This window comes from Lipotes vexillifer, unplaced genomic scaffold (genome assembly GCF_000442215.2).
Source record: "Lipotes vexillifer unplaced genomic scaffold, Lipotes_vexillifer_v1.1 scaffold39, whole genome shotgun sequence".
Taxonomy (NCBI): domain Eukaryota; kingdom Metazoa; phylum Chordata; class Mammalia; order Artiodactyla; family Lipotidae; genus Lipotes; species Lipotes vexillifer.
In genome coordinates, this window is record NW_006787038.1 from 247,906 (window position 1) to 265,721 (window position 17,816).

General features: G+C 36.7%; 1 protein-coding gene across 2 annotated transcripts in view; it reads left to right on the plus strand.

Moving 5' to 3' along the window:
- The window catches only part of RBM25 (RNA binding motif protein 25), a 51,729-nt gene extending 38,779 nt beyond the window's left edge, over positions 1 to 12,950 (plus strand). The window contains exons 13-19 of one of the 2 annotated variants that reach the window (XM_007459699.1): positions 486 to 559; positions 2,064 to 2,214; positions 5,836 to 6,160; positions 6,539 to 6,813; positions 7,153 to 7,251; positions 8,377 to 8,424; positions 12,263 to 12,950. In XM_007459699.1, coding sequence (XP_007459761.1) covers positions 486 to 559; positions 2,064 to 2,214; positions 5,836 to 6,160; positions 6,539 to 6,813; positions 7,153 to 7,251; positions 8,377 to 8,424; positions 12,263 to 12,355 — 1,065 coding nt within the window. In that variant the 3' untranslated portion in view covers positions 12,356 to 12,950. The remainder of the gene's footprint in view (positions 1 to 485; positions 560 to 2,063; positions 2,215 to 5,835; positions 6,161 to 6,538; positions 6,814 to 7,152; positions 7,252 to 8,376; positions 8,425 to 12,262) is intronic. The other variant, XM_007459698.1, reaches the window with a different exon arrangement.
- The last annotated feature ends 4,866 nt before the right edge of the window (positions 12,951 to 17,816 follow it).

Consider the following 17,816-nt stretch of genomic DNA (forward strand, 5'->3'; position numbering starts at 1 on the left):
CCCCTGCATCGGCAGGCGGACTCCCAACCACCGCGCCACCAGGGAAGCCCAGGCAGGCAAATTTTTAATCCTGCAATTCATACAAACTACTTGTACCATCATCTACCTATAAACAAAATGTAAAATATTTTTGTCCGGTTAACAGATTCAATAAGATAACTTTCAGTTTTCTTTCTTGGTGTGCTTAGGTTTCATTAGAAAAAAAATTACTGTACTTTGAAGTGTATCTTCAGAGAGAAAACTTATTGTAGCATACCATCAGTATATGTGGCTTTCATTTTATGGATAAGCCCTAAATCTGACTTGCTTTTAAGAGTAAAAGATTTAAAAAATCTTATGTTACTTACATTTAATATATAAGTTTATGAGAATGAAAAAGTTCAAGTGGTATGAATAAGAAAAATCTATTCCCAAGAAAGGGCAAGGGGGTAATCTAAATTACTTTTATGTTAATTTTGCACACTTTGGCCTTCATTTCCTCAAAGGCAAAAGAAGCTAAACGACTAAAAGAATTCTTAGAAGATTATGATGATGATAGAGATGATCCCAAATATTACAGGTAAAGAAGCCTTGCTTTATGAACTCATACTGTCAGCTTTTTATTAGCTGTATTTTCTCTTGTCTACAAGAGAGTGCAAGTTCACTCAGTGGAATAAGAAAGAAATCTTTGAATTCATCTTGTAATTATCCCCATAGTTCATAATGCTGTTTTCCGGGGGTCCGGGCCTGTTATAAAAGAATTGACAATTCTATGCACCTTTTTTGGAGGAAGGTTCATAATAGTATGGTGACAAATTAACTTTTCTTCCTGTGTTTTATTATTTATTTATTTATTTATTAAAATGTGTGTTTGTTTATTTATTTTGACTGCACTGGGTCTTAGTTGTGGCATGCAGAATCTTTAGTTGCAGCGTGCAGGCTCTTAGTTGCTGCATGCATGCGGGATCTAGTTCCCCAACCAGGGATTGATCCCCAGCCCCCTGTATTGGGAGTGCGGAGTCTTACCCTCTAGACCACCAGGAAAGTCCCTCATGTGTTTTAAAGAACTTCAGTTTTTATAGCAAATTATAACTTGCCTTTATGACTGTCTAAGGGGGCCTAGAAATTTTTGTCTTCAAGGATTTCTAGAGTGCTACATAGTAATCTGAACACCCTCCCACCCTCCTTCACCCAGTTGCTATACTATTATGAAGTGAGAGTTGTGAAGCCTGCATTTCCTGATATCTGTTCCCGTGGCATTTCTAAACTGCTCTCATTCTTCTAACATTTATGGCACTTTGGTAAAATTGTTTGCTTTGTTCTGCTCCCTCCACTACAAACTGTAATTTCCCTTAGGTTATGAACAATATTTTGATTTTTTTCTCATGTGCCTGGCATGATACAGTCATGTAGTGAATGCATTTAATATATATAATTTAATACACTGTAGCTGAAATAATCAAAACATTGGATTAACACTTTAAATTGAATGACTGCCAAGGATTTGACTTTGTAGAAAATGTAAAGTAAAATTATTGAATCATAGATTAGCAGTACATTATTTCAACATTCTGAGATATAATAAAGTGCTAAATAGAACCTCTGCTTTCTCTTGATTATGCCCTGCTTCTTCTGTTAATTTTTTTTTCCCCACAAGGAAAGGAGGTGATTTAAATTGAAGGTACAAAACTAATATTTGGGATATTACTACTCCTTGTATTAATTTTTCACAACTTGGCCTCCAAGACAACACAGATTACCTGTTAGTTTCCCTGTGGAATAGGTATAAAATGAGATGAGAGCATTCTTCCCTCTGAAAGCTACTTTTTTACTTGTAGATAGATACTCATTTAGAATGACTTAAGAATGAGGCATGGTGATAACGTGACAAGACAGTGCTGACTTAGTAAACGTTAACATGCAGAGAGTACACTGTCTTGGGTGTTCTACAGATAGAGAGCATTAAAACAGTCTTCAGTCTCTTAGCATGCAGCTGTTAGTATGGAAAGAACTTGCTTTTGGAGACATTATGTGTAGTAGTTTAGACCTGAGTATTAAATAAGGTGTGTTATTTACTTTTGCAGAGGAAGCGCTCTTCAGAAAAGGTTGCGTGATAGGGAAAAGGAAATGGAAGCAGATGAACGGGATAGAAAGAGAGAGAAGGAAGAGCTAGAGGAAATCAGGCAGCGCCTTTTGGCAGAAGGGCACCCGGATCCAGATGCAGAGCTCCAGAGGGTAAGATACTATGACATCCATAACAATATTCTTTTAAGGCTATCATGTCATCTTAAGCCAACCAACTATGATATAGTTTAGTTTATAAGGGAAATGTTTACACTCCATGCGTCTTGCTATTTTGGGGGAGGATATTAGTATTTTTTCTTTATTTTATTATGTAAGTTATCAATATTAGTTGATTTACAGCTTTATTTTCAACATCTTCTATATGTCTTACTCCTTTATTTCTGTGAAGTATTACTTATTAAGTGAATGTCTTTTAATGTAACTTTGCTAGAAACTGTCCTTCCTATATGTGCTCTGACACTTAATGACTTTTGCAGTTTAAATTCTCTCATTACCACCCTAAATATTTTATTTCCAAAATAAAGATGTTTTCATGAACAGCTTGTCATTTAAAAATGAAAAAGAAAGACTGTCATAGGACATGGCATACCCATTCTTGCTTTTAAGAATAGTGTCATGTTAGAAAAGTTTTTAGTTCTTAGTGTATCACAGATCTTAATACTATAAATTCTTCATATCAACTTTAAAAAATCTGTTATATGCTATTAACAGGAACCATGTCTTCTTACATGTCCCTTTTATTTTTCAAAATAAAATAGTGTTATTTTTTTTCTGTTAAGTACTTACATAAGTAAATAGAAAGTTCAGACGACATAGAACATAGTAATGAAGAAATTAAAAACTGGCTGATTTCTTATAACCCCCCTCATACATAAGTTTTATAAGTGGGAATGTTGTTACGTGCGCTTTTTTTCTAATGTGCTTTTTTTTCATTTTTAGATTTTTATTGAAGTATAGTTGACATACAGTATTATATTAGTTTCAAGTGTACAACAGTGATTTGACATGTGTATTATTACATTATGAATTGATCACCACGATAAGTCTAGTAACCATCTGTCACCATACCAAGTTATTATAACAATATTGACTATATTCCCTATGCTGTATGTTACATTCCCCATGAGTTATTTTATAACTGGAAGTTTGTACCTCTTTTTTTTTTTTTTTTTTTTTAAATGTTGGGGGTAGGAGTTTTAGTTATTTATTTTTGCTGTGTTGGGTCTTCGTTTCTGTGCGAGGGCTTTCTCTAGTTGTGGCAAGCGGGGGCCACTCTTCATCGCGGTGTGCGGGCCTCTCATTATCACGGCCTCTCGTTGCAGAACACAGGCTCCAGACGCGCAGGCTCAGTAGTTGTGGCTCACGGGCTTAGTTGCTCCACGGCATGTGGGATCCTCCCAGATGAGGGCTCGAACCCGTGTCCCCTGCATTAGCAGGCAGATTATCAGCCACTGCGCAACCAGGGAAGCCTGGAAGTTTGTACCTCTTAATCCCCTTCACGTTTTTGCCCTACCCCCCATTCTGCTCCCCTCTGGTGACCACCAGCTTGTTCTCTGTATCTATGAGTCTGTTTCTGTTTTGTTTTGTTTTCTAATGTGCTTTTTACTTCAGGTATAATCTTCCACCAAGAATTTCTCCAGTTTATAGTCCAGGTGTCTTTTTTTCATCATCATGGTAGTATTGTCAGTGTTTTAAATCCTTGCCATTATAACATTTAGGTTGGGGAATATTGCTATGTTTTAATTCTCTGATTACCAGTGGGTTTGAATGCCTTGCAGATGGTTTAATGGTCATTGTACTTCCTTTGTGAGTTGATAAATGGTGTTACGCACAGATTTTAAATTTTTGTGTAGTTCAGGATACGTATTTTTACTTTTGTTTTTCCTGTGTTTGTTTCATGCTCAGAAAACTTGCTGATGTATTCATCCCAGTTTATAATGCTCTTATGATGTTTATTTTTTATTATATTTTGTAATTTCAGGGGGAGTGTTCATTTTGGTTTAGGACTTTGACTTCAGAATTCTCCCTCCCACCACTTCTTCCTTTTCCTGTTTGTGAATACAGAAGTGACTACCACCTTCAGCCATAACCAAGAAATAAAAAATGATTATCTATGACCAGGCTGAGGATTTGAGTTGCCTCTTGTGTATTGTGTATACTATTGGGTTCTATTGGGTTGGCCAGAAAGTGTCTTTGGTTTTTAAGTAAAGTAAAAGACACATTTTTCATTTTCACCAAGAACTTTACTGAGCAACGTATTCACCCTTTTGTTCGACCTACCTTCTGCCATTTTCCAGGCAACTTCATAATTCCATCTTCCTGAAACTTTTTATCTTTTTGAGCAAAGAACTGTTCCAGGTGCCTTTTACAGTCTTCCAGGGAATTGAAATTTTTTCTATTAAGAGAATTTTGTAAAGACCGAAATAAATGGAAATCCGAAGGTGCAATGTCTGGTGAATACGGGGAATGAATCAGAGCATCCCAGCCAAGCTGTAATGGTTTTTGCCTGGTCATCAAAGAAACATGCAGTCTTGCGTTATCCTGATGGAAGATTATGCATTTTCTGTTGACTAATTCTGGACTCTCTTCATCGAGTGCTGCTTTCAGTTTGTCTAATTGGGAGCAGTACTTGTTGGAATTAATCGTTTGATTTTCTGGAAGGGGCTCATATAGTAGAGGGCTCCCAACCCCACGATATATACAATATCACCTTCTTTGGATGAAGACTGGCCTTTGGTGTGGTTGGTGGTCGTTTATTTTGCTTGCCCCACCGTCTCTTCCATTCCACATTATTGTACAGTATCCACTTTTCATCACCCATCACAATATGTTTTAGAAACGGAACATTGTCATTACGTTTAAGGAGAGAATCGCATGCAGAAATACGGTTAAGTTTTTTTCGCTTAACTTATGTGGAACCCAAACATCAAAGCGATTCACATAACCAAGCTGGTGCAAATGATTTTCAGCGCTTGATTGGGATATTTTGAGTATGTTGGCTATCTCCTGCTTGGTATAACGTTGATTATTCTCAATGTCTCGATTTGATTGCTATCAGCTTGAACTGGTCTACCCAGCCATGGAGCATCGTCCAGCGAGAAATCTCCAGCGTGAAACTTTGCTGACCATTTTTGACATGTTCAATCAGTCACAGCACCTTCTCCATACATGGCACAAATCTTTTTTTGCATTTCGGTTGCGTTTTACCTTTCTTGAAATAATAAAGAGTAATATGCCAAAAATGTTGGGTTTTTCTTCCATCTTTAGTATTAAAACGGCTACACAAAAATTCACCAATTTTGATGTCTTTTTTTTAAATGCACGCTGATATGACAGCTGTCACAGTCTAACAAAATTGTTTCGAATGAAGTTAAAGACAACTAAGTGCCACTAGAGCCAAAAAAAACCGAGCAAACCTTTTGGCCAACCCAATAAAATAAAATTTCTGATTATAATTTCTTTAATAAAGATATAAAAACATACTTTTTCACTTTGAATTAGCCAACTATTAGCAATTACCTTTGTTATCTCTTAGAGGGTATATATACAAGCCACTGAAGAATGGTAATATATATGAAATACTAAAAAAAACATTTTGCAGAGTACCTAATATATTCTATAGATTTAGTTCTGATTATAGAAGGAGGCAATGTTTTGTTATTCCTAAGGAAGAAGAAAAATAGAGATTTTGTGAAAGATGAATCATAGAGCTGGTTGAATTGAAGATAGTTGGGGTCTGTTTCAGTTGACCAGGTTATTTTCTGGTTTTAGATGGAACAAGAGGCTGAGAGGCGCAGACAACCACAAATAAAGCAAGAACCAGAATCAGAGGAAGAGGAAGAAGAAAAGCAAGAAAAAGAAGAAAAACGAGAGGAACCCATGGAAGAGGAAGAAGAGCCAGAGCAAAAGCCCTGTCTCAAACCAACTCTGAGGCCCATCAGTTCTGCCCCATCTGTGTCCTCTGCCAGTGGCAATGCAACTCCCAACACTCCTGGAGATGAGTCTCCCTGTGGTATTATTATTCCTCATGAAAATTCACCAGATCAACAACAACCTGAGGAGCATAGGCCAAAAATAGGACTGAGTCTTAAACTGGGTATGTTAGCATTTCGTTCCTCCTTTTTTCCTCCTTTCCCCCTCTACCCGCCACAACTACATAAATTTTGCCTTAAGGGAAAAAGAAATATGTACTGCTTGGTAGGTAGTTAGAAAACTAGTTTAAAAAAAAAAGCCTTTCTAGCTCATGATTGTTTTCATAGTTCTGCTAGTGCTCCTGTATCTGCAGCTGCCTTGAGTTCTGAGAAGTGAAAAGTTAAATGTTCTAGCGCTTGTGAGTAGTGAGTTATTTTTTATAGCTGGGATCTTTCTCTGAGGTTTGTGGAGGTATATTTACACTGCTTTTTAGGCATGGTGGGTTGTAAAATGTAACATTTGAAAATTAAGTCATTGTGCTAATACAGTGTTTTTACTATAGGTGCTTCCAATAGTCCTGGTCAGCCTAATTCTGTGAAGAGAAAGAAACTCCCTGTAGATAGTGTCTTTAACAAATTTGAGGATGAAGACAGTGATGATGTACCCCGAAAAAGGAAACTGGTTCCCTTGGATTATGGTGAAGATGATAAAAATGCTGCCAAAGGCACTGTGAACACTGAAGAAAAGCGTAAACACATTAAGAGTCTCATTGAAAAAATCCCTACAGCCAAACCTGAGCTCTTCGCTTATCCGCTGGATTGGTCTATTGTGGATTCTGTGAGTAGCAAATTGTATTTCATTATTTTATTGCAAGTTTTTGGTTTTGACTATAGCACACAAACTCAGTTCATTCCGTTTATGACAAATAGGGGTGATAAGGTGGCTAGAATCTTGACATGGTCAATAATAATAGATTATTGTGGAAATTCTTTTTGGTACCTGAGGTCTTCATACATTAGAAGCAAATAATTTCATCTCGATACATATCTGTCTTAAGTCAACTTGTTAATGATCGTACTGTATTTTAGCCTTAAGAAAAATTATGAAGTTATATAGGTTTTTTAAGTAAATGTAATAAAAAGCTCTTTAATTTAGTAACCATGCTTTATTTTATAGATATTGATGGAACGACGAATTAGACCATGGATTAATAAAAAAATCATAGAATACATAGGTGAAGAAGAAGCTACATTAGTTGATTTTGTTTGTTCTAAGGTTAGTCTTTTACTCTTTCCCCAACGTTTGTTATATACTTCAAAATGTTAGAGACTTTCTAAATTGAAAATTTTTACAGGGCCAAGCCAGTGATAATTTAGTTTTAATTACAAGAGTCATGGCTACTTAAGTGAACCCCTCTATACTATTTCAGACCCCACGCTGCATGCTTTCATTTCAGAGGGTCAGAGAGGACAGAATAGCTGGCTGCTGCCAATTTTGCTCTCTCCCTGCCGCTGAGAATGCTTTGCCACCCCCTTCTTGTCTTAATGACAAATAGGGGTGATAAGGTGGCTAGAATCTTGACATGGTCAATAATAATAGATTATTGTGGAAATTCTTTTTGGTACCTGAGGTCTTCATACATTAGAATGTTGCTGAAGGACAGTTGAGGTTTTGTGGAGACAGCCAATAGCTTGTCTCAATTCTTTGTCAGTCATCCATCCTTTGGAAAAGAAAGTAGTGCCCTTCATAGCATAATAGTGGTGTTAACTGACTGATTACTGTGTGCCAGGCTTCTTTCCCAGGAGGTACGGTGTTAAGCATTTTACAAGACTTCATCTTCTTCAAACCTCCCAACAACCTTAGGAAGTGCAGGTTACTAACAGTATCCCCATTCAATAAAGAAATTCAATGAAGAAATTGAGGCTTAGGGAGAGATCGTGTCTTGACCATGGTTACATGATAAGTAGCCTGTGGAACTCATGCTCTTAACCACCAAGGTATACCACATCCTTTCATTGTTCCCTGAAGGCAAAGTATTTCTATAAAGGAATAGCTAATTGCGTTTTAAGGAAAGGGTATTTTTCTACCAGTACTGCTCTTTTAACATTAGGCATAGCTCATTTAAGTGACCCTTTCCACTTGTGATTACTGTAGCATAAACACTTATAAGTCTGGATTTGAATTAGAAGACAAATATTGTGATGATTAAGATCCCAGGTTTTAGTGTCAGACTTTTATTGAAAAGAGGGAGATTCTGGGAATTAAGAAATTTATAGAAAGGTTCTAAAGTCACAAGAAATTCTCATACTAGTGTGAGGGCACCTTAAAATTTTTTTTTTTTTACTGTATTGCTAATGTTTTATTTATTTTCAAAGTGACAGTTATTTTTTTTTCCCTTAGGTTATGGCTCATAGTTCACCTCAGAGCATTTTAGATGATGTTGCCATGGTAAGTTAGAAATTTACTGTTGTTAATATTTTAATTACACAAGGAGATCAGCTCAGTGCTTTGTGACGACCTAGAGGGAGGGGATACGGAGGGTGGGAGGGAGGTACAAGAGGTAGGGCGTATGGGGATATATGTATACATATAGCTGATTCACTTTGTTGTACAGCAGAAACTAACACAACATTGTAAAGCATTGATACTCCAATAAAGATGTGAAAAAAAAATTAATATCAGTGTGAACAAACTAACTTCTCTGAATTTGATTGAATTTCTCCCTGTGTTGGTTCCAGAATCTTTATGGGCCTGAATTAAAATTTGAACATGCATTAAGAGGTTAAAGGCGTTCATAGTAAGATATTATTAGACAACAGTAGAGTTAGGGTTTTTTTTTTTTTTTTCCTTTGCGGTACGCGGGCCTCTCACTGTTGTGGCCTCTCCCGTTGCGGAGCCCAGGCTCCGGACGCGCAGGCTCAGCAGCCATGGCTCACGGGCCTAGCCGCTCCGCGGCATGGGGATCTTCCCGGACCAGAGCACAAACCCGTGTCCCCTGCATCAGCAGATGGACTCTCAACCACTGCGCCACCAGGGAAGCCCGAGTTAGGTTTTTTTTTTTTATCATTCTCTCCCCTCCTGTTTTTGGTGTTTGTGTGTATAAATATAAATTCTGAATCTATTCATAAATTTAGAGACCATTTATTAAGTGTTTACTGGGTAGAGCAATGTGCTAGAAGCACAGAAAGGTGGAATATCTGCCCTTAAAGAACCAGCAGGGAAACAGGTATACCAATATTGATACTGTAATATCTTTAGTATAATGGGGATATATAAAAATGATCATGGGGGCAGAGGAGATAAGAGTAGTTAGGTGTTGACGGCAGTTAGGGAAACCATCACAGGAATTACCATGTAAACTGAGACTTGAAGATTGTATTACTCTTTTGTCACTTGGGCAGGTGTCTGTTGGGTTGGCAGTAGTTAAACATCAAATCCCAAATAGCAGTTAATTTGGATATTAGAGTTAGTGGTTGTGGTTGCATTGATTTTGTGAGAAAAGAAAGGAAGAGAATTGATGGTAAAGGTGAGAGAGTGATAGAACGGACTGTGAACTCCAGTGTAGGAAGAAAAGGAAATAATATCAGAACAGACTTGGTGGTCTGAATGAATCAAGGACTGGTGGTTCCAGAGAAGCTGTGGTAGATGTGTTTGAATGAAATAAAGAGAGGTTTAGTTAGAGAGTAGAATGTTTAAGAATACAATTGGTAAATTAATCCAGATGATGGCAAGGTGCAAAGTATGGCCATGGGAGTTTCTGGGGCAGAGCTGATGTCATTGTTTAGAATATCAGTGAACTTTAAGCTGGGTTATAACACACAGAAATAGAAATTACTGTGTGTTAGGACGGATTGGAGAGAAATACAAGAACCAGCTGCAGAGCACTCATTTAATGTGGATGAAAGACTAGATATTTGCTAGACAGCTGCTGTTGGAGTAAACCGGTGGTGTAATGAGATCTCGCGAACATCATTGGAGATATTGTTTACGAGGAGAGAAACAATGAAGATCCAGCAGCTTCCCCTCTCTTGTGGAGACTAAAGCTTTGAAAGTGAGGAACTTTTTCAGAAGGCCACAGGGGTGTCAGGGTCTTTAGGGGACGTACCACATTTTCAATTAAGGTAAGGAGATGAAAAGTCTAATTAAAGAAGTTGGGGATAGCATAAAGTGGAATAGGGTCTAAAGGGCAGAGTGGGAAAGTAGCAACAGGAAAAAGAGTCAGAGAGGAAGAAGAAACGTCAAGCATGATGTGAGATGATAGGTGACCAGGGAAACTTTCATTTTGAGCTGCAATTAAAGTTGTCAGGGAGTGCCATAGGAGGGTGCCTAACTAAAGGAGCTCTAAGGTCAAGATGTTACGTGTCTCCAAGCACTGTATGATGTCTGAAGCCAGATAACTAGTTTTCTGCTGCCTAGCTAGCCTAATGCATCTGTTGTCTAAAATTCCTGAAAAAACGTTTGTGAAAAGTTTGATGCCATAGTGCCGAGCCTCAGATGAAAGGAGAAATGTGAATAGATCCCAGTCCTTAGGGATGCAATCTGAACTTCCTTGACCTTCCAGCCTCTTCACAAAGTTATCCTTGAGTGAAGAGAGGGTTTTGTAGTTAGGCCTGAGGTAAAGAATTAAAAAAAAAATCAGGGAAATACTGGAGGTCCAGTGGTTAGGACTCTACACTTTCATTGCCAAGGGCCCAGGTTCAATGCCTGGTGGGGGAACTGAGATCCCACAAGCCATGCGGCCAAAAAAAAAAAAAATCAGTGTTCTGGTTTGTGACCTTGGCAGAGGTATAATCACTGTTGGTGAAGATGTCATGTGTCACTGTTAATCCGTTTTGATCTGTTGAAATAGTTTGATATTTAGAGTATAATTAAACTCTACCGCTTATTTGCTTATATTGTTTTTGATTATTTTCTGGCTCATTGTTGATCAGAGTGGGAGGAAACCAATTGAGTTGGTGTTGTCAGCCAGTTCTGGTAATAGCTCATGGACCCTCTAAATATTTCTTGAATAAATGAGGTGGAAATTTTAGCTCAAGTAGTATTTTGCTCTTATTAGAAATCTGACTTTTTCAAAGTGTACCTTTCCTCATTTTATGTAAGTTAATGAACTTTGGATGCATTTTTGTACCTGGGTTCAATTCCTCATTAATTAGTGTTGCAGCGTAGTTCTTTTTTTTTGGCTTTGGGATCTTCGTTCCCTGACCAGGGATTGAATATGCGCCCTTGGCAGTGAGAACGTGGAGTCCTAACCACTGGACCACGAGGGAATTGCCACAGCAGTTTTTTTTTAAACTATGGGTTAAGTCTGGCTCATAGATGTCTTATTTAAGTTCTTTATTTGTCATCACTGAGAAATGTAAGGAAATTTCTCAGGAAAATCCATTTCTGGCTTGTCTTAGGTACTTAACTGATTGTAATAATAAGCACTCTTCAAACACTTGGTACATATCAACTCTTTTAATTCCCACAGTAGAAGCAGTATGACATAGCTACTATAACCTCTGTCTTACAGATGAGGGAACTGAGGCTCATTGTGATTAAGTAACCCAACCAAGAATACGTAACTAATAAGAGGTAGAAGAGGTTTTTGAATCCAAGTAGTCTGGCTAGAGATCTGGTTTGCTTAACTCCTAACCTGGCCTGCTTCTCCAGAGTCTTGGCAGCATTACGCCAGATGCCATTACGACGGTGGTACCCTGGAACTCAGTCATTGCTGCCTTCTGTAGAAGGAAGCATGCTAGTCCAGTTTACCGCACAGCAGCCCTGGTGTAGAGTGCCACATATGTGTGGGTGATGAGGGCAGGAGTAGTGCAGTGATGAGGACATGATGCAACTAACTCATAGGTAGACAGAAAAAATAACTTGATTTGCCAAGGAGAAAAGACCTTTTATTTATTCAGTAGTCTTGTGTCCTTTGTGATGATAGTGTTCACTTTGTTTTCTCTATCCCAGATACTATATTAAAATAGTACACATATATTCTCATTTAATATTTCAGTGTCACTTGTGTAATAAGTGCTCAATAAATGTTAAGATTGTGAGGTTCTTGGGGAGAGGTAAATGAGATACTCTGTATTAAGTATTATGTAGTTATATAACCAGTTCTGTCTAAATTACTGTGTTCTTTATAACATTTGCTTTCCTCAGGAAGTAGTTTTTCAAGACATGTGTAAATAAATGCTTGTTGGTAGATAAAAGCCTTTTTTATTCCAGTTACCTTGTTGGGAGATGCTTATGATTGCTTCTCTTACGTGTGTGACTGTTTTTTGTCTTCTTCCTTTTCTAGGTACTTGATGAAGAAGCAGAAGTTTTTATAGTCAAGATGTGGAGATTATTGATATATGAAACAGAAGCCAAGAAAATTGGTCTTGTGAAGTAAAATTCTTTTTACATTTAGAGTTCCATTTCAGATTTCTTCTTTCCCACCCTTCACAGGACTTTAAATTTTATTTTTTTGTCTTCAAAGACATTTGTGAGATCTGTAATTCTTTTTTTAATGTAGAAAATGTGAATGTTTTTTGTCCTCTAATTTGTTAATGCCATGTGTACTCCCTTGGTTGTAAAGACATCTGAATCCTACCATGGTTCTCTTTATACTCACCAGGTACAAATTACTGGTATGTTTTATAAGCCGCAGCTACTGTACACAGCCTATCTGATATAATTTTGTTCTGCTGATTTGTTCCTTGTAAATATTAAAATGACTCCCCAATTCTTTTGCAGAATTGCACTTAATATTGAACTGTACTGTATAGTCACCAACATGAACAATTTTAAATTGAAAGAATACCAGTCATACCTATTACCCTTACCCCCCTATTACCCTGATCAAAAATGGCAGGCCCTCATGATGGCATGGAATTTAAAATTAGAGTGCGAAAAGTAGTAGACAATCCATTCCTACTGTATCTCTGTATGAATGTGTTTGTGTGAATGTATGTATAAAAGTCTTACTTTTCCCTAATTTGATTTGGAAGTTTCCCTGAAACATTTCCTAATTGAAGACTAGAATTGTAAAGGAAACATGGTATTGTGCCAACCCAAATGTCTGGGATAATTAGGTTATTAGTCTCCCGGAGTATGGTATTCTCTTGTGGCAAGCAACAGTTTGTTGAGCGGAGTGGGTTTTTCTGTTGAAAGCTGGCTGCGTCAGCCTCTCTTAAGGAAGTGTGAGTCATAGTGGTTTTCTCCCCTGATTTCATTGTTCAGGTATGAGGCAGATCCTTAGATTCTGGAGAGCTTTATTTAATGCATTTTTTGCACTAATTGGTCCTTAGTTTAATTTTGTACCCCTTTGTTTAAAAAAAAAAAAAAAGCTTCATTCAAAAAGCTTAAGTGAAAAAAATCTTTTTTAAAAATAAGCAAAATATAAAACTAGGCAATTTTACAGACTAGGAATGTTTGACAAAATACAAACAGGAATTTATCATGGCAATTTACAAAGTTTACATCTTATTTCTGAGGATAAAGTAAATCATTTAAATCATTTAAAGCAGTTACCACTAGTTTTTTGTTTTGTAAAGGGTTTCTATCTTGTGTGTGTATATGTAGGCACACACCTTGTTTACCTCTGCTCATCAAAGTTTAAAAACATACTGATGGTGTTCTTAGAGACATACATGGGGCTTTCTTTATGGTAGATCAGAAATTCACCAGGGAGCAAAATTACCTGAAAATGTAACAAGTTTTAAATAGTTCTTAACAGAAATTAGGTGCAGCTATTCCTGTGTCTGAGTATTTATTTTTTAAAAAGATTGGGCGGGGGAGGGGCTGTTAAGAAAAGCATAAAAAGCATAAACTGAGCTTGAGTTACTAGATTTTTTTTAATCTTAAGAGGACATTTGAAAACACTGTTCTTAACATTGGACCATGACGTGGTTCCATTATGTAAATATTTCAAATATTAAAAATGTATATATTTGATCTTGGGGACTCATTCTTTCAGAGTCTTGTTAAATAAATGGCATCATGTTGTAATTATGCAGTGCATACTAGAAACAACTTGAAAATACGGGCTGAATTTTTGATGGACTCAGTTTTTGAGTATTAGTAACTAAAGGTCAAAGAGGCCGTTTGCCTTACTTTGGATTAATCTAGACATCTGTGGAGATATTCCCCCCTTTAGTGTTATAATATTTTAAATTGTGGTTTCTGAAGGGAAAATTTTAGAAACATGCTCCTTATTACAAATTCTTTTACTAGCCTTTTCTCAGATTGACCCCCAGCGTAACTCCCTGTACAAGCAGTTTATTATGCCTCTCTATTACCATATTATTGCTTCTAAGGCATCATATTAGGTTATTTTTATTTAGCCGGCATTAGCATGGAAGTTTATTCAGGTAGATTCAATTTTCCTTGCTTTGGTCTCTTCTGCTCTTTCAATTACATTTACCTTAAAAGGGCCCTTGTGTGAAACCCTTGGGGGCACATACCATATACTGCGTAACACTTCCAGTGAGATTTGTGTCAGGATCCCAAATTTATACATTAACATTTTTGCAGCCAAACAGGAATGATCACAGTCAGTGGGTTAAAAGACCTACTACATTTACTACATTAATAGTTTAATGTCAGTTCAAGTCAGATTTTGCCACAAAGGTTAAACTTCAAGGTTTTTAGAGTTCTTATTTTTCAGGTTTGTATATAAAGAACTGGACATGTATAAGCTGGCATACTGTAGTGTCAGGAAGAATACACATAAGAAAATTTTTACTAAATTGCTTGAACTCTCTGGGTTGTCTTTACCATTTGTTCATAGGTTAATTTCAACTTGGAAACCTTAGTTAATCCATATTACCCATTCAGGTTGTTAAAAATTAGATGAAAGTCTTGACAGCCATTCTTGATGTGGCAGTTAGGAGGAAACCAATGTGCTTTTTCCTCATTTGACCCTGTAAATAAAATAATTTTAAATGTGTGTATCTGTGTACAGGAAGAAAATGTTTTTTCTCAAACTTTAACATGCAGCTGAATCACCTGGGGGGATCTTGTTAAAATGCAGACTTAGGGCTAGAGTGGGCCTGAGAGTTTGCCTTTCTCACCAGCTACCACATGTTGCCAGTGCTAAGTGATCCAAGAACTGCTTTGATTAGCAGATTAAAGTGTCTACTCAGTACTAGTATTTTATCCTAATAGACTGCACTAATGCAGGTTAATTTTCTTTATGTTTATGAACATAAAGTAGTCTTCCAAAAAGGTTGCCTGAGAACAACTCCAATATTCTAGGCTTTATTCCCAGCCAGCCCCAGCACATTTTCTCCTGAGAGAAATTTATGTTGTTACTCACTCTGAATCTTATCATAGCACTTCCTGATATGTAATAGTAGAGGCCGATGATTATTTTGTGGAGAGTGCAGTTTCAGGTACTAATCAGGCATGGATACTAGATACGGTGGACAAACTGAGAAAACAATGAGCTCAAGAGTCAAATTGTACTAAACATTATTAACATTTTTTTCTCCTTTAATATGAAGAAAAAAATGCAAATAAATGTAAGCAGGTATACAATGTGTATATGAGGCTTATTTACCCAGCTCTTTCAAATAAGTTCTATGAATGTTTCCACTTTCTACCCAAAAACTGCTGAAAGGTTTTATGTCAAAGTGGTTAACACATTTTTCCAAGTCATATTTCAGCCTTCTATTAATATGAAATTGAGAAATTGTTTTGCTTAGCGAAAGATGGTGAAATTGATTTGTGAATACCAAGAGCTAAAGAAAGGTATTAGAAGGAATCCCAAACAGGCAAAGAAATAGGCAGTCTAAGTGTCAGGAAGAAAACTAGGGAAATTCACACGTGTATATTTTAAACGCAGGAATTATTACTATTATATTCATACTATAGACCAAGGTGAGTTTATAATATTTGATAAACTGGTAGATTTTTCAAAAAGTGATTATGTTAAATTATTGAAATATTGTTTATTTGCATTTGAATGCTTAATTTTCATCTTTATTTAAAAGATTCTTTGCCTTTCATTTTATTACTTGACTCATACGAAGGCTAAATTAGGATTGGCAATCTGAAATGCCCAGGAAGAAAAGATAATTTCTATAAACAAAAATGAATAAAAATGTTTTTCAAGCCATGTTGTTTGAATTAAATGACGCTCTAAGTCTGCCTACTCTGCCTCATCATGTATTAGTTGGATAGATGACTTTTGGATTCTCTTGCACAGAGTGGTAGCTGAAATATTAAGCCAGGTAACCCATTCATCTTTTTGTGTATGACTTATATTTGAAGCACAATTAATATGTGCCATTCATGTTTTAAGCTAGATGGAGTGATAGACATAAATAAGATCTCTTTAGTAGCTGACAGTCTAGTGGTGGAGAAAAAAATAATGAGAGGATCACTAAGAGATATACAATGTACTATATGAACTGTCACATTTGATGAGCTAACTTCAAGGTTGAGAGGAAAGGGATAGATAGTAGGAAGCTTCTCAGCAGAGGTAGTAATATGTAGAGGGGACCTTAGAGATCACATAGTCTCTTTCTTTTTTGGCTGCACTGCAGGGCATGCCGGATCTTAGCTTGCACCCTCAGCAGTGAAAGCGTGGAGTCCTAACCACTGGACCGCCAGGGAATTCCCGAGATCACATAGTTTTAACTACTCACTGCAACACTGCTACAGTGTTCCTTACGTAGGATATCTAGAGGCCTGCATATTGGATTCTGTCTAACTCATGGTCTAGATCTGCACTATCAAGTTTTTTAATTCATTAAAATTAAATTTAAAACTCAGTTCTTCAGTTACACTAGCCATATTTCAAGTGTTCAGAAGTGATGTGTGACTAAATTGGATTTAAAAATCCAGTTTTTTGTTTGCAATATATTTCAGGTGCTCAATAGCCATATTTAGCTAATGGTTTCCAATATTGGGTAGACATTGCAGATTGAAGAACATTATTTTGACTAAAGAGTTACATTGGTTAGATATAGTCTAGATGCTAATAGCCACCTAAGAGCAGAGGAAAGTGCTTGTTAATAAAATTCCCTCATAGGAAGCATTTTTAGCAAATCTTTGTTGAGGCAAAAGGTATTGTGAATTTAAAAATAGTTCTAAACAATTTTTCCTGTTTTTTTTCCTCATAACAAAAGGAAAAACTAGAGAACACTTCACATTGTAGAATCTAGGAAGTACGAAGGTTCATTTTTTTCCCCTGTCAGTTAAAAGATAATGGCAAATATACCCAGGTGAGGAGATTTGGCTAATTGTTACAGCAGGTGGAAAAGCTAGATATTAAAGTTTCATTTTGAGTATATTCTTGAGACAAATTTTTTTTAAAACGGGGCCCAGGTTCTTTAAGAAGGAAATTAGATTTAATAAAATATTGACAGTCGTACAGAACTTAAGACTAAAAATGCAAGATGAGTAAGCTAAAGCCAGCCCTTCATCTTGAGCTGTTCCAAATCTGAGCCAGATCCTTGCAAAGAATGAAGACGATGTGAGAGCTAGTAAAATAGAATATGGTCAAGCACCTAGTCTTGATGACAGTATTATTTTTCATTTTTCAATTCTACTTTACTCCCATAGCAAACAGAGCAATGATGTATAAATAAAAGTAAACTGCTTTTATGTGGGAAGTGTTAATAAATTGGATTGCCTTGCTGAATCTATGGTGTAAATAACTGGCCTTGAATCTTGACTTTATTTACTTGCGACTAGTGACTGCTCTAGCCTCTCTAGAGGCTCGAACAGCCCCTCTCCCCAAGTAGCTCTAACAGGTCCGGCACTGGATTTCCTGTCTGCTTCATCTTTCACTGCTTACTATTGATTTTTGCCACCATTTTTTTCTTTTCTTTTTTTTTTTTCGTCATTTGTTTCTCCATTCCTGC